The 16,332-nt window shown below is 45.2% G+C and overlaps 1 protein-coding gene across 3 annotated transcripts in view; it reads right to left on the bottom strand.

The window, feature by feature from the left end:
- Window positions 1-1,725: 1,725 nt before the first annotated feature.
- Window positions 1,726-16,332, bottom strand: part of LOC144608905 (transmembrane 6 superfamily member 1-like) — a 48,547-nt gene continuing 33,940 nt past the window's right edge. For all 3 annotated transcript variants that reach the window (XM_078427143.1, XM_078427142.1, XM_078427141.1), the window contains exons 9-10: window positions 15,260-15,379; window positions 1,726-5,125 (exon numbers count right to left, since the gene is read on the bottom strand). In XM_078427143.1, coding sequence (XP_078283269.1) covers window positions 4,934-5,125; window positions 15,260-15,379 — 312 coding nt within the window. In that variant the 3' untranslated portion in view covers window positions 1,726-4,933. The remainder of the gene's footprint in view (window positions 5,126-15,259; window positions 15,380-16,332) is intronic.

Consider the following 16,332-nt stretch of genomic DNA (forward strand, 5'->3'; position numbering starts at 1 on the left):
GCAGTGAGTTGGTGTCTTGTGTTTGAAACCACGTTATAAAATGTACGTTGTCCCTGTTTCTTTGAACCACAGGGGGGAGCTGAAGGACACAGAGTGCTGGAGTAACTCAGCGGGTCAGGCAGCATCTCTGGGGAACATGGATAGGTGACGTTTCACAGAGTGCTGGAGTAACTCAGCGGGTCAGGCAGCATCTCTGGGGAACATGGATAGGTGACGTTTCACAGAGTGCTGGAGTAACTCAGCGGGTCAGGCAACATCTCTGGGGAACATGGATAGGTGACGTTTCACAGAGTGCTGGAGTAACTCAGCGGGTTAGGCAGCATCTCTGGGGAACATGGATTGGTGACTTAGCTGAAGGACACACTGTACTGAGTTACTGCTTTCATCATCGCTCATTTGTAAATCTAGTCAGCAAATTAAATGGCATTGCTGGCTTATTTAACTCTTTCAACGCTGAATCACCAAATTCTTTATCAAGGCTGGAAATAAATCTTAGATAAACTCATCGACATAATCAGCACTTGTATGATGCAGTGGACGTGAATTCATTGAGGGGTTGAGGCCAGATTTCCCCAAAACCAAAAGCTGAGCTAAGCATCCCTGACTTTAATGAAAACCATCTCTTTCATTGCCCACAGGAACCTCACAGTTACTATGTGTAAAGAAACACAGATGCTGAAACTCCAAGTTCAGAACAGAAAATGCTGCAATTACTCAGCAGGTCAGGCCTCATCTGTGGGAAGAGAAACAGAGGTTTGGGTTTAGCTTTATTACCGTCATGTGTACCGAGGTCCAGTGAAAAGGTTTTCTTGTGTGCTTGGGCGGCACGGTGGCGCAGCGGTAGAGTTGCTGCCTTACAGCGAATGCAGCGCCCTCGACCCGGGTTCAGTCCCGACTACGGGCGCCGTCTGTACGGAGTTTGTACGTTCTCCCCGTGACCTGCGTGGGTTTTCTCCGAGATCTTCGGTTTCCTCCCACACTCCAAAGACGTGCAGGTATGTAGGTTAATTGGCTTGGTAAATGTAAACATTGTCCCCAGTGGGTGTAGGATAGTGTTAATGTGCGGGGATCGCTGGGCGGCTCAGACCCGGTGGGCCGAAAGGAGCTCGTTTCCGCGCTGTATCTCTAAACTAAATCAGCCAGCGGATAGAAAATACATGATTACAATCAAGCAATTTACAGTGTACAGGGAGAGTGAAAAGCTTTAATTTGCATGCTGTCCAATCAGTTGAGATAGTATCATAAGCAAATGCAATCATGTAAAACCCGTACAATAGGTAGAGCAAAGGGGAAGATACAGAGAGCAGGGTCTAGTATTTCAGGTCAAAACCCCCTTTGTCAGACCCTTCTGATTAAGGCTCTACGACCTTACATGTCGACTCTGTTTCTCTCACCACAGATGCTGTCTGACTTGCTGAGTCTGAAGAATGGTCTGGATCCCAAATGTCATCCATTCCTTCTCCAGAGATGCTGCCTGTCCCGCTGAGTTACTCCGGCATTTAGTGTCTTATCTTCGAGACGTTTACCCTATCTAATCCTCTCACGACCTTAAACACCTCTACAAGTTCACACCTCATCCTCCTGCGCTCCAAGGAGTAACGTCCTAGCCTGCCCAACCTCTTCCAATAGCTCAGGCCTTTTGAGTCCTGGCAACATCCTTGTGAATATTCCTTGCCAGTGTAGTGTACTTGTACTGAGTATAATATAAGTCACAAACCAGGAGCATCAGGGAAACACATGGTTTATTGAAGCAATTGATACTGGTGCATAGAATGGTGGAGTGGTTACCTAGGCAACACTATACCTTAAAGTAACTGCACCTCCATCAATCTTAAGGCAACAATTCAACCTCACACTGATATACATATACCACAGTCTTTAATGTTGCAGTAACAGCAGCCGTAAAAGACAACTTTTGACATGAGCCACAAGAGGATATGCAGAAATGTTAGATCAAAATCTTATTGCCAGAATAGTGATTAAACTCTTGCACAGTAACCTGGGCCTTGACATCCCCCTCAACTCATCGCTTCCTGTCTGATCAGGGGCTGGATGAAGATTGAGGGGCAAATCTGGCTGAAGGAAGCAGCAGCTTATTTAACCTCTGTATGCTGGATTCTTGAAATATTTAGATTTAGAGATACAGCGCAGAAACAGGCCCTTCGGCCCACCGGGTCTGCGCTGCCCAGCGATCCCCGCACATTAACACTATCCTACACCCACTAGGAACAATTTTTACATTTGCCCAGCCAATTAACCTACAGACCTGCACGTCTTTGGAGTGTGGGAGGAAACCGAAGATCTCGGAGAAAACCCACGCAGGTCACAGGGAGAACGTACAAACTCCGTACAGATGGCGCCCGTAGTCAGGATCGAACCTGAGTCTCCGGCGCTACATTCGCTGTAAGGCAGCAACTCTACCGCTGCGCCACCGTGCCACATGTCTTTATGTCTTTACCATAGTCTCTGCAGAAGAGGCGGTGCAGCGGTAAAGTTGCTGCCTAACAGCGCCAGAGACCCGGCTACGATCCTGACCACGGGTGCAGGAAAATAACTGCAGATGCTGGTACAAATCGAAGGTATCACAAAATGCTGGAGTAACTCAGCAGGTCAGGCAGCATCTAGGAGAGAGGGAATGGGTGACATTTCGGGTCGAGACTACTTCTTCAGACCACAGGTGCTATCCGTACAGAGTTTGTGCATTTTTCCCCGTGACCACGTGGGTTTTCCCTGGGTGCTCCGGTTTCCTCACATATTCTAAAGACGAACAGGTTGGTAGATTAATTGGCTTCAGTAAGACTTGTCCCCTGTGTGTAGGATAGTGCTAGTGGTCAGCACAGAGTCGAAGGGCCTGTTTCCGCGCTGTATCTCTAAACTAAACTAAGGTGGTTCCTGAGGACTTTGCAAGCTGATCGATCTCCACCCCCTGCCGACTGTCAGCTCTCCTGGATCACATCGGTTTCAGAATATCCCCGCGTCCAATGTGGCCTACTGCTTGATTGGGTATTTTTAAAGTGGAGATTTGACAGGTGTTTCTTTACGCAGGGTGTCAGGGGTTATGGGGAGAAGGCAGGAGAATGGGGTTGGGAGGGAAGGGTAGATCAGCCATGATTGAATGGCGGAGTAGACTTGATGGGCCAAATGGCCTAATTCTGCACACATCACTTATGAACATTCCCACCATTGATCGGTCAAAGTAAACACTGTATATGATTACAATCAAGCCGTGCACTCTAGATTCAGGATAAAAGGTACAACATTTAATGAAAACCTCCTGTTAGACACATTCAGAAGGATGGAGGGAATGTTATGGAAACACAGATGGCGGTGAAGGTCATTAATGGGTATTTTTAAGGCAGCCATTGACAGATACTTGATTAGTGTGGGAGTCAGGGGTTATGGGGAGAAGGCAGGAGAATGGGGTTGAGAGGGAAAGATAGATCAGCCATGATCGAATGGCAGAGTAGACTCCTTGAACTTATGAAATTATGATAGCAAATCCTCTCTGGGCCCAGCATGCAGAGAGTCACCTCACAGCTACATCGTAGAATCTGTAATGTAATTCCATTCTCACATCAGTTCATTCACTGCCCTTGCAGCCGAATATTAAACTTCAAACTACTGCAGCAACTCAGCGGTTCAGGCAGCACCTGAGGAGGGACATGGATAGATGGCATTTCAGATCAATAGTTTAGTATTGTCACACTTGTAACAAGGTACAGTGACAAGATTTTTGTTGCGTGCTATCCAGTCAGCAAAAGAACTATACATGATTACAATCAAGCTGTCCACAGTGTACGGATGGAGGATAATAATGTTTAGTGCAAGGTAAAGTCTAGCGAAGACTGATAAAAGCCAGTTTAAGGGTCTCCAATGGGTAGATGGGTGGTCAGGACCATTTTCTAGTTAGTGACAGGACAGTTCAGTTGCTGATAACAGCTGGGAAGAAACTGTCTCAAAATCTGGAGGTGTGCGTTTTCAAATTTCTGTACCTCTTGCCTCTTGGGAGGGGAGGAGGGAGTGACCGGGGTGAGACTGGTCCTTGATTATGCTAGTGGTCTCAACCTTGTACTCGCTGGAATTTAGAAGACAGAGGGGGGATCTTATAGAAACATATAATATTCTTAAGGGGTTGGAGAGGCTAGATGCGGGAAGGTTGTTCCCGATGTCGGGGGAGTCCAGAACCAGGGGTCACAGCTTAAGGATAAGGGGGAAGTCTTTTAGGACCGAGATGAGAAAAAAATTCTTCACACAGAGAGTGGTGAGTCTGTGGAATTCTCTGCCACAGAAGGTAGTTGAGGCCAGTTCATTGGCTATATTTAAGAGGGAGTTAGATGTGGCCCTTTTTGCTAAAGGGATCAGGGGGTATGGAGAGAAGGCAGGTACAGGCTACTGAGCTGGATGATCAGCCATGATCATATTGAATGGCGGTGCAGGCTCGAAGGGCCGAATGGCCTACTCCTGCACCTATTTTCTATGTTTCCATGTTTCTATGTAACCCAAAACGTCACCCATTCCTTCTCTCCAGAGATGCTGCCTGTCCCGCTGAGTTACTCCAGCATTTTGTGTCTATCTTCGCCTTGACATTTACATTTCCCACCCTGGTTATCACTGAAATTGCCAACTAACTCTACTGCACAGGATAAGCATTTGGCATTTTGCAGCTAAAATCATTGGCAAAAGCATAATAAGTGCATGGTGTTTGGCACTTATGTATTGATTGCTCTTAAATACACAAATCTACAACTTTGCACAATAGTATATTTAGTTAATAAACCAGTATTAATAGCAAAATAGAAAATTAACTTCATTTACAAGGCACTAATACCATTTCCCTACTGGTAAATGTACTAATATTTAATCTGCCTATCCATTTAATGAGCAAATTATACATATTTGGGCAGAAAAATAAAACATTTAGTACAACGAGGGTTTACTTGGTCTTTGGGTCTTCTTTCCTTTTAAGGAAAAACTCGGGGCTGTTGACACATCGGAGGGCAAGTAGCTGTGGCAGGATGCAGTAGAGGCCGTTTATTATTAGAAAGGCCAGCTGGGTGTCCTCGGGTACTCTGTACATGTACGGGGTCCTGGAATGGAGGGATGCTCCGATGTGAGAAAACTGGGCCTGGTTATTGAAGAGAGAGACACATTTATAAACATGGCAATGCATGATTACAATCAATAAAGTGACCCATGTACAAACTGCAGCCATTAAAGATAGACACAAAATGTTGGAGTAACTCAGCGGGACAGGCAGCATCTCCGGAGAGAAGGAATGGGTGTCGTTTCGGGTCGAGACCCTTCTTCAGACCCTACCTATGTATTTGCATTAATGGCTGATCCCATTGAAGTTATGTTTTTTTTTCTCACTGGGGATATAATTGTTTGTGAAATTGCAGCAAAGCAGCTGGCAAAATGTGCTGACGTTGGACTTAAGTGCCAACCTGCCACCCATGTCGGAACCATGTTGCATTTCCTAACAGCATTGATGTGCAGAGGGATCTTGGAGTCCTAGTTCATAGCTCACTAACAGTGGCAGCACAAGTAGATAGAGTTGGAAAGAAGGGGAACGGTATGCTAGGGGGATTGGAAGTCAGGATGTCATGATGCAGTTCTGTAGGACTTTGGTTAGGCCGCATTTGGAGCATCGCATGCAGTTCTGGTCACCCCACTATGGAGGCTACGGAGAGAGTACAAAGGAGGTTTACCAGAATTCTGACTGGATTCGAGACTTTCAGCTACAGAGAGAGGTTGGATAAAATTGGATTGTTTTCCCTAGAACGTCAGAGGGTGAGAGAAGACTTAATAGAAGTGTATAAAACCACGAGAGGCATGGATAAAGTAGACAGTCAGAACAATTTTCTCAGGGTGGAAATGGCCAACACTAGTGGGCAGAAGGTGAGTAGGGAGAAGTTTAATGGAGATGTGTGGGGCAAATCTTTTTACACAGAGAGTGGTGGGGGCCTGGAACGCACTGCCAGGGTGGTGGTGGAGGAAGGTATGATAGTGGTGTTTAAAAGGCTTTGAGATAGGCGCAAGGAAGTGCAGGGAACAGAGAGATATGGATCATGTACAGGCAGATGAGATCAGTTTAACCTGGGTTCATGTTCGGTACAAACATTGTGGGCTGAAGGGCCTGTTCCTGTGCTGTAATGTTCTATGTTCTAATAACAATCAATAAAATGATTAATGTACAAACTGCAGTCTGGCATATTTGCATGAACGGCTGATCTCACTAGAGTTATGTTTATTTTTTTCTCACTGGGGGAAATAATTTTCTGTGACACTGCTGAATTGCAGCTGGTAAAATGGGCGGACGTGGAAGAAAAAGTATCAACCCTGTGACCATCAGGACCATGTTGCATCTCCTTCATCACGTACCCACTTCCTTGGGTGGGTAGAGATCAGACCTGTATCCACAAGCTCCAAACAAACCGCCGACTCATTCTAAGGTAGACACAAAATGCTGGAGTAACTCAGCGGGACAGGCAGCATCTCTGGAGAGAAGGAATGGGTGACGTTTCGGGTCGAGACCTTTCTTCAGACTCCAACTCATTCTGTTGTTTAAGTTTTGGACTTTAGAGATACAGCATAGAAACAGGCCTTACGGCACACCGAGCCCGTGCCGACCAGCGATCACCCCGTACCCGAGTACTATCCTACACACCAGCGACAACGTGCAATTTTACAGAAACCAATTAACTTACAAACCTGCATGTCTTTGGAGTATGGAGGGAAACCAAAGCACCCAGAGAAAACCCACGCAGGTCACGGGGAGAACGTACAAACTCCGTACAGACAGTACCCGTAGTCAGGATGGAAACTGGGTCTCTGGCGCTGTGAGGCAGCAACTCTACCGCTGCGCCAACGTGCATTTGCAAATTCTAAACAGAAGCATCTCCTCTCTCCCAAGTTTGATTGAAATAATCCCAGTGAAGATCTCTGCTGAGGCTGAGATCTACTCCGGGCAAGTCTCAGCAAGAGAACCCCTCCCCACTCCCAGTTAACAGCCCAGTTAAGGTCAGGTCACTTCTAAACACCTCCAAGGCACACCTCATTTTCTTTATGGCCAGCTTCTGTGTTCAAATCTTGGCTGTATATTACAACTCTGCCCAACTCAACCTGCCCAAAGGCTCGTCGGTCGGTTGGCGGGACCGGGAGGGAGCTGGAGATGTCAGGTGCGAGGAGCAAGGGCCAATAGGAGGGTGAACCGGGGTAATGCCTCAATGAGACAAACACGGAGAGGAGAGGGGAGGGGAGGGGAGGGGAGGGGAGGGGAGGGGGAGGGGAGGGGAGGGGAGGGGAGGGGGAAGGGGAGGGGAAAGGGGAGGGGAGGGGAGGGGAAGGGGAAGGGGAGGGGAGGGGAGGGGAGGGGAGGGGAGGGGAGGGGAGGGGGAGAGGAGAGGAGAGGAGAGGAGAGGAGAGGAGAGGAGGGGAGGGGGAGAGGAGAGGAGAGGAGAGGGACGTCGGTTAGCGGAAACTGCTCCAATACATCAAGCTCACGGGTCGACCAGACGTTGGACTTTGTATAATGGCGGCATAAATGGTGGTGCCCGCATGTGTAATATCTGCAAAAAGGATTTCACTGTGCAGTTGCATGTGTGACAAATAAGGCCCCATTGAGCCATTGAAGTAACTGCAAGTGTGTTCCACAGTGTCTGGCCTGACAGTACGTATAGATCAGTCTCGGTGCAAGTGTGCCTAATACAGAGTGGGTCTGGAATAATGTCACAGCAGTGCGCACACACTCGTCTTTACAGAATACATTTTTCATTCATTTCTATCGCAAATGCACAAAACGCAGTCAAGTGATGAGTCAAGGGGAATCGAGGACCAGAGGACACAGGTTCAAGGTGAAGGGGAAAAGACTTAATAGGAATCAGAGGGGTAACTTTTTCACACAAAGGGTGGTGGGTGTATGGAATAAGCTTCCGGAGGAGGTAGTTGAGGCTGGGACTATTCCATCATTTAAGAGACAGTTAGACAGGTACATGGACAGGACAGGTTTGGAGAGACATGGACTAAGTGCAGGCAAGTGGGACTAGTGTAGCTGGGACATTGCTGGTCTGGTCTGGGCAAGTTGGGCCGAAGGGCCTGTTTCCACGCTGTATCACTCTATGACTCAAGGAAAGTGCAGCATTTCACCAACATGGTTTTGGAGAATCTACCTCAATGTGTCCTTGGTGAAATGCAGCTTTCCCTTGTGCAAGCTTTGCATGAATCTTTGTGTGATAGTGAGCGTTTGCTTGAATAGTCTGCTCTCCATGGAAGCATCAAGCTGCAAGATCACACAACTCTGCGGCTATTTTTAAAGCAGGCAGCTGACTTTTAAAATAGCAGCATTGTTTCTGAGATTGGGCATGGCCATTGCTTAGCTCTGGAATATCAACTGAGTGCAAGCAAGAGATCAAATAAACCTTAAATTAGGAGCGCAGCATAGCGAGATTCTGCAGAACACCCATCTCTCAAAGAACAGTTCACCGATCTATTTTTTCCTCCATGCACTTTCACATTCCAACCATCTATTGTTAACCAACTAACTTCATTTCATTCCTCCCCCAAACCCTTTCTTCACCAACTAGGGCCAGACCTTGAATGCTGAATGCACCATTCACATTCCATCCCTGTTTGTAACACGCATGACCTCGACGTCTTATAAATAGAATGTATAATAGGGAATAAGTAATGTGCCTCCCTCTGGAGTCTAGAGATATCCACCCATGCAGTGAGCTCAGAAACAATTCCTCAACGCTTGAAAATGTCCATTGTTCAGTTTAGAGATACAGCACGGAAACAGGCCATTCGGCCCACCGAGTCCATGTCTACCATTGATGATCCATTCACACTAGTTCTAATGTCATCCCACTTTCCCATCCACTCCCCATAGGTCAATTTACAGAGGCCAGTGAACCTACATGACCGCGCGTGTTTGGAGTGTGGGAGGAAACCGGAGCACCAGGTGGAAGCCTACGTGATCACAGGGAGAACGTGCAAACTGCACAGAGACAGCACCAGAGGTCAGGATCGACCCAAGGTCTCTGGCGCTGTGAGGCAGCGATCTCTGCACACAGGCACCGTCCTACACACTGGGAACAATTTGCTATGTTACCAAAGCCAATTAACCCACAAACCTGCACGTCTTTGGAATGCGGGAGGAAACCCGAGCACCTGGAGAAAACCCACGCGGTCAGAGGGAGAGTGTGTAAACTTTGTATCGACAGTACCCTTGGTTAGGGTGAAACCCGACTGTCTGGCGCTGTAAGGCAGCAACTCTACCTCTGTGCTGCCCCAAATATAACCAACCTTTGTCTGTGTGTTTAAATGTGAATGCTGTTGGGTTATTTGACTGCACCCTTAATTATTACTGACATCGGCCAAAAAATAAGGGGCAGATTACAGATTTTAAAATTCTAAGCTCTCACTTGATCCCAAACCAACAGCCTTGTGATCGCCGAGAGATGGTTGATACAAGAGAAGGCTCAAGACCACAGTGATGAGGTGTGACATCTAGGGCAGCTGCTAAGGATTTGCACCACATTACCCAACCATGGAAGAAAGGGATCCATTCATTTTACATATTATCAAGAAGCAAAATTATTTTTGGTAGGTGATAATAAATGGAAATAAATGGGTCTACTGTGGATAGGGTGAGCAGTTTTAAATACCTGGGAGTCCGCATCACAGAGGATCTGACGTGGGCAACGCACATTGCCGCAATGGTGGGTAAGGCAAAGCAGCGCCTTTACCACCTTAGACAGCTGAGGAAATTCAGAGTGTCTCTGAGGATCCTTCATTGTTTCTACTCTGGGGCTGTAGAGAGCATCCTGTCCGGCAACATTACAGTCTGGTTTGGGAACAGCTCTGCCCAGGACAGGAAGGCCCTGCAGAGAGTAGTGCGTTTGGCAGAACTCACCATGGGAACTACACTCATCCCCCTGCAGGACCTATACATCAGGAGGTGCAGATCCAGAGCAAGCAACATTATGAGGGACCCCTACCACCCCAGCAACGGACTGTTCCAGCTGCTACGGTCAGGCAAATGCCTCCGCTGTCACGCTGTGAAAACAGAGAGGATGAGACGGAGTTTCTTCCCACAGGCCATCAGGACTGTTAACTTTTATAACTCCAGGGACTAAATTTTGTCTTCTCTGTATTAACTTTAATTTATATGCTGTAACTGCAATTCTTTTTTTTTTGAACAATCCGCAGGCGTTGCCACTTTCATTTCACTGCACATCGTGTATGTGTATGTGACAAATAAACTTGACTTGACTTGACTTGACTTGACTTTGGGCCAATTTTCTCTCCTTTGTTATCTTGTTCTCAACCATTTTAAAGTATCATCGAGGTTTATCATGTCCGAATAAAATACATGTCCGAAATATCCCACCCAACTGGGATACAAGAGTGAGCTAATCATCAAAAACCCTTAAGTAATTATAGATAGAACCTGTGGCCAAAGGCCACCTTCACACTGCAAGGATCGATTGATTTAAAGCAAGAAAGTAAGAGACTTAAACCATTAAAATCTTTGTGAACACCCAGTTGTCTTATTCAGAGAACCTGCAAAACCACATTTTTCCAGAGATGTTGACTGACTCGCTGAGTTACTCCAGCACTCTGTGGAACGTCACATTTCCATGTTCTCCAGAGATGCTGCCTGATCTGTTGAGTTACTCCAGCACTCTGTGAAACGTCACCTATCCATGTTCTCCACAGATGCTGCCTGACCCGCTGAGTTACTCCAGCACTTTATGTCTATCTTTGGTGTAAACCAGCAGCACCTGCAGTTTCTTCCTATTACATTAACACGGCTGATTGCCAACTCTGAGATTTACTCTCATAGGTGTGGTCCACCAGTCAAGCTCTTAAACCAAACCCTGTCTGCTCTTGGTCTTACTGATGTTGAATGTTCTTCTGGGTGTTTCAGGGAAATATTCCATGATGCTTTAGAGCTTGGATCCCAAATAAAAACAAAATTGTTCTTCAGATATTTCTGGCCAGCTTCCAAGCATCACCTTCTCTGGACACCTGGAGAGGGGCAATAAATATTGTCTGGACAAGAATATGCACCTCTCATGAATGATTTTTTTTAAGCAAACCACACCAAGTTGACTTTACTGAAATTGGAAAGTGGAGCAAAGACATAAGAATAATCTGTTCTACTGAACTATGGGCAACAGTGACCATGGTTCAGATCTCCTTTATGGAGATGAGATACATTTTAAACAGTGCATTATTCTTCAGGGTTGCAGCAGGTAGACAATGTGTCAACAGCTTTTTTGGTATAAAGACCGATTTATTAAAAGGACGATGAGAGAATGTGGATGTAACCTAGCTGGAACAGTGCAGTAAATGAAATCGTCGCCTATCATTGTGATAGGAATTTCACATGAAAGATATAGTAGGAAGGAATCGCAGATGCTGGTTCACCAAAGAAACACACAAAGTACTGGAGTAACTCAATAGCTCAGGGTCGGGACCCTGAAACATCACCTATCCATTTTCTCCCGAGATGCTGCCTGACCCGTTGAGTTACTCCAGCATTTTGTGTAATTCTTTGGTATAAACCAGCACCTGTAGTTCCTTTTGATCACAGTAAATGAAAGTGTTAGTGAGCTGCTGCTTTGCACTGAGATTTGTTTCTTTGAAGCACTCGTTATTTCTGGAGGCAGAATTAATTGGAGATTTAATGACAGCCTTGGAAAATGTATTTAATAATTATGCAAATTAATAACGTTTTGTGTGGTTGATTGACAAGAATAATTAGTCTTTTTATTGCATTATAAAAACCGAAATGACATAAAGTGACTTGTGTAATGGTTTTCTGAAAAGCCCTGATGATAATGCCTGAGTCATATTTGCAGCTGTGGAGAACAATAAAAATATATACTAACCCAAATTCTTATCACCCCAACACTGTCTGGTTTGGCTCAGCCACCAAGCACGACATCTGGAGGCTGCAACAAATCGCTCGATCAGCTGAGAAGGTTGTTGGCTGCAACCTTCCCCCCATTGACGAACTGTACACTGCAAGGGCCAGGAAGTGAGCGGGCAAGATCATCTCTGACCCCTCTCACCCTGGCCACAAACTCTTTGAAGCACTTCCCTCTGGAAGGCGACTCCGGACTCTCAAAGCAGCCACAGCCAGACATAAAAACAGCTTTTTTTCCACGAGCAATAGCTCTACTCAATAACCAAAAGTCTGTAGCCTCTTTTTGCTCTGGTTTATTTCATTCACATGTTTAAAATGTAATGTGGTATTCTTAATGCTTTAATGTTTCATGCTTTATTCTTAATTGTTTACTGTATGTTCATGTTGTTACTTGCGAGCGGAACACCAAGACACATTCCTTGTATGTGTACATACTGGGCCAATAAACTTATTTATTCATTCATTCATTTAGTCGAGCTGGGGATGGCTGTTAATTAATGAATCACTGCAGAATGTTATTGAATAGGTTGAGGAGCTGACTAGCTTACAATGTTATATGTATAGGAAGGACCTGCAGATGCTGGTTTACACAGAAGATAGACCACAAAATGCTGGAGTAACTCAGTGGGACTGGCAGCATCTCTGGATAGAAGGAATGGGTGACGTTTTGGGTCGAAACCCTTCCTCAGATCTGAGTCTATCTGATGAGGTTTACTGAGTGAACTTCACAGTGGCGCAGCGGTAGAGTTGCTGCCTCACAGCGCTAGGGGCCCAGGTTCAATCCTGACTATATATGCTATAAGAAAATAACTGCAGATGCTGGTACAAATCGAAGGTATTTATTCACAAAATGCTGGAGTAACTCAGCAGGTCAGGCAGCATCTCAGGAGAGAAGGAATGGGCGATGTTTCGGGTCGAGACCCTTCTTCAGACTGATGGTATGAAGTCTGAAAAAGGGTCTCGACCTGAAACGTCACCCATTCCTTCTCTCCTGAGATGCTGCCTGACCTGCTGAGTTACTCCAGCATTTCCTGACCATATATGCTTGTCTGTATGCAGTCTGACGTTCTCCCTGTGACCATGTGGGTTTTCTCCAGGTGCTCCTGTTTCCTCCAATGTCCCAAAGACATGTAGGTTTGTAGGTTAATGTAAACTGTCCCTACTGATAGAACTAGTGAATGGGGTGATCACTGATGGGCCTAAAGGCCGTTTCCATGCTGTATCGCTGAAACTAAAACTGAAAAATAAAACCACAGTCATATAAAGTAACATCAGAGAGCCTGCAATCTGGAATAATGACCAAATGATTCAGCAAAAATATTGTCCATTTGTCATTTAGGCTTCATGCAAGCAAGAGCAAAATTAAACAAAGATTAAATCCAGACAATTTATCAAAAGTCCCTCAGTCACCAATTCACATTAAAATATTCTAAACATTCAACTCCACTAAAACTTGGCAAGAAAGACAGAGAGAAGCCTATTGACCCAGCTGCCAGTTGTAAAGGATTAAACAAAACTAAGTAGTTTCATGAATGAGTATAAGAAAATAACTGCAGATGCTGGTACAATTCGATTTATTCACAAAATGCTGGAGTAACTCAGCAGGTCAGGCAGCATCTCGGGAGAGAAGGAATGGGTGACGTTTCGGGTCGAGACCCTTCTTCAGACTGAAGTTTCATGAATGAAGTTGAATCACTAATGCAATAATTATACATGACAGAATTCAACTCTAGGAAATAGTCAATCTGTCAGAATCCCACTAAGATTTGGTGGAACTTGTCTGTTTACCACCGGTTCAGGTGCAAAGGCTTTGAAAGGCACATTGCGTCAAAGGGCATAAAGTCCTTAAGTAACTCAGCGGGTCAGGCAACATCTCTGAAGAACATGGATAGGTGATGTTTCACAGAGTGCTGGAGTAACTCAGCAGGTTAGGCAGCATCTCTGGAGAACTTGGATAGGTGACGTTTCAGGTCAACTGATTGTAGAGGGGAGTTTAAGAAGAAAGGCACAATGTTTCTACAGACAGGCACAGTGCTTAGTCTCTGGGAGTCTGTGGCCATGTGGGCGTTGCTGCGTTGTAAAAACTACATCAAGGCTGGGCATAGAATCTCCTAACACGGCCGAGAAATTTAGAGAAGGTTGTCTCACCCCCACCTCACACTATTAGTTCTCTACCAATCCACTGATTATTAAGTATTTTGTCGGCAACTAACCCAACAGCCCTCATGTGCAAACGCACAGACATAGGCTGGTTGTACTTAGGGCGGCACGGTGATGCAGCGGTAGAGTTGCTGCCTCACAGTGCCAGAGTCCCGGGTTTGATCCTGACTATGGGTGCTGACTGTATGGAGTTTTTATGTTCTCCCTGTGACTGCGTGGGCTTCTCCGGTTTCCTCCCACATTCCAAAGACATGCAGGTTAATTGGCTTCTGTAAATTGTCCTCTGTGTACAGGATTGAACTAGTGTGTGGGTGATCGTTGATTGGTGTGGTCTCTGTGGGCTGAAGGGCCTGTTTCCACGTTGTATTTCTAATTTTTAATTTTTAATTGTTTTAATTTTTAATTTAATTAATTACAGTGCATATAACAACAACAGTAAACCCCATCCCGTCCCTACATAATCATGAAAACAAACAAACAAATAAATAAATATAAATAAATTAAAATAAATAAATAATTTTTTTTTAAAACATAACTACAATGTGACAAAAAAAACAAAAGCACAAAAACATGAGTCAAAGTCATTTTCACAAGTCAAATATTTCAGTATTTTCACTGCTGGATTCAAAGAAGGTACTAAAGCATGTGGCATTGAGGGGATAGTTAGACTTGTCCTTAATATGCTGCAGCACTGGGTTCCATATGTTGAAGAACTTCTGAGGGTTGCCAGACAATTCATATCTCAGCCTCTACGTGTATTTCTAAACTAACCTAAACATATTCCACACTGGCCCCAGCAGAACTCGACTTTACATATATTTCTGTAGAAACAAAGAACTACAGATGCTGCTTAATACACAAAAAGACACTAAGTGCTGGAGTAACTCAGCAGGTCAGGCACATTCCTAGAGAACATAGTTAGGTGGTGTTTCAGGTGGAAAGTGTTTCTTCAGAACTCAAGGAAATATAAGCAGACTTAAAGGGTTTAAGCGTGCAATATAACATGCTCTTATTGAGGAGACGGGAGACAATTGAAGGACCTGCAGATGCTGGTTTAAATCAAGGAATGCTGGAATAACAGCGGGTCAGGCAGCATCACTGGAGAGAAGGAATGGGTGACGTTTCGGGTCAAAACCCTTTAGGCTCTTCGAGAAACAATTGTACCTGTGCAAGACCTCCAGCGTGCAGGAGGGCCAAGTCCGGGAGCCAAGAACATCCAGGAACAAGAAGACCATACAGGGTTCCCACGCAGAAAGGGACAGAGTAGAACACGTACACCAGCATCTGACAGAAAGACACAAGAAAGTGAGGCAAGGAGATCACCAATAATTAAGATATTAAGTTTTACAAGAATGATCCCAGGAATGAGCGGGTTAGCCTTTGATGGCACTGGGCCTGTACTCGCTGGGAGTTTAGAAGAATGAGGGGGGACCTCATTGAAACGTACAGAATAGTGAAAGGCTTCGAAAGAGTGAATGTGGAGAGGATGTTTACACTAGTGGGTGAGTCTAGGACTAGAGGTCGCAGCCTCAGAATTAAAGGACATTCCTTTAGGAAGGAGGAGGAGGAATTTCTTTTGTCAGAGGGTGACAAATCTGTGGAATTCTTTACCACAGAAGGCTGTGGAGGCCAAGTCAATGGATATTTTTTAGACAGAGATAGATAGATTCTTGATTAGTACGCGTGTCAGGGGTTATGGGGAGAAGGTGGGAGAATGGGATTAGGAGGGAGAGATAGATCAGCCATGATTGAATGGCGGAGAAGACTTGATGGGCCGAGTGGCCTAATTCTGCTCCTATCACTTATGACCTTATGCCCTTATTATATACACAATATGCTGGAGTTGCTCAGCAGGTCAAGCAGCATCTCTGGATGAAAAGAATAGGTGACTGCTCCTAAAACTATGACTTTGGTTAGGCCGCATTTGGAGTATTGCATGCAGCTCTGGTCATCCTATTACAGGAAGATGTGGAGGCTTTGGACAGGATGCTGATGAGATTTACCAGAATGTTCCCTGCATTAGGGGGTATCAGATACTTTAAAATATATATTTATGGGAATAAAAAAGTTGGAACATTATCACAAAATTTTGACAAATGTCTAATTCACCACTTCATTATGTGGATAACACTTATAGACAATAGACAATAGGTGCAGGAGTAGGCCATTCGGCCCTTCGAGTCATCACCCCCATTCAATGTGACCATGGCTGATCATTCTCAATCAGTACCCCGTTC

This window comes from Rhinoraja longicauda, chromosome 33 (genome assembly GCF_053455715.1).
Source record: "Rhinoraja longicauda isolate Sanriku21f chromosome 33, sRhiLon1.1, whole genome shotgun sequence".
Lineage (NCBI taxonomy): Eukaryota > Metazoa > Chordata > Chondrichthyes > Rajiformes > Arhynchobatidae > Rhinoraja > Rhinoraja longicauda.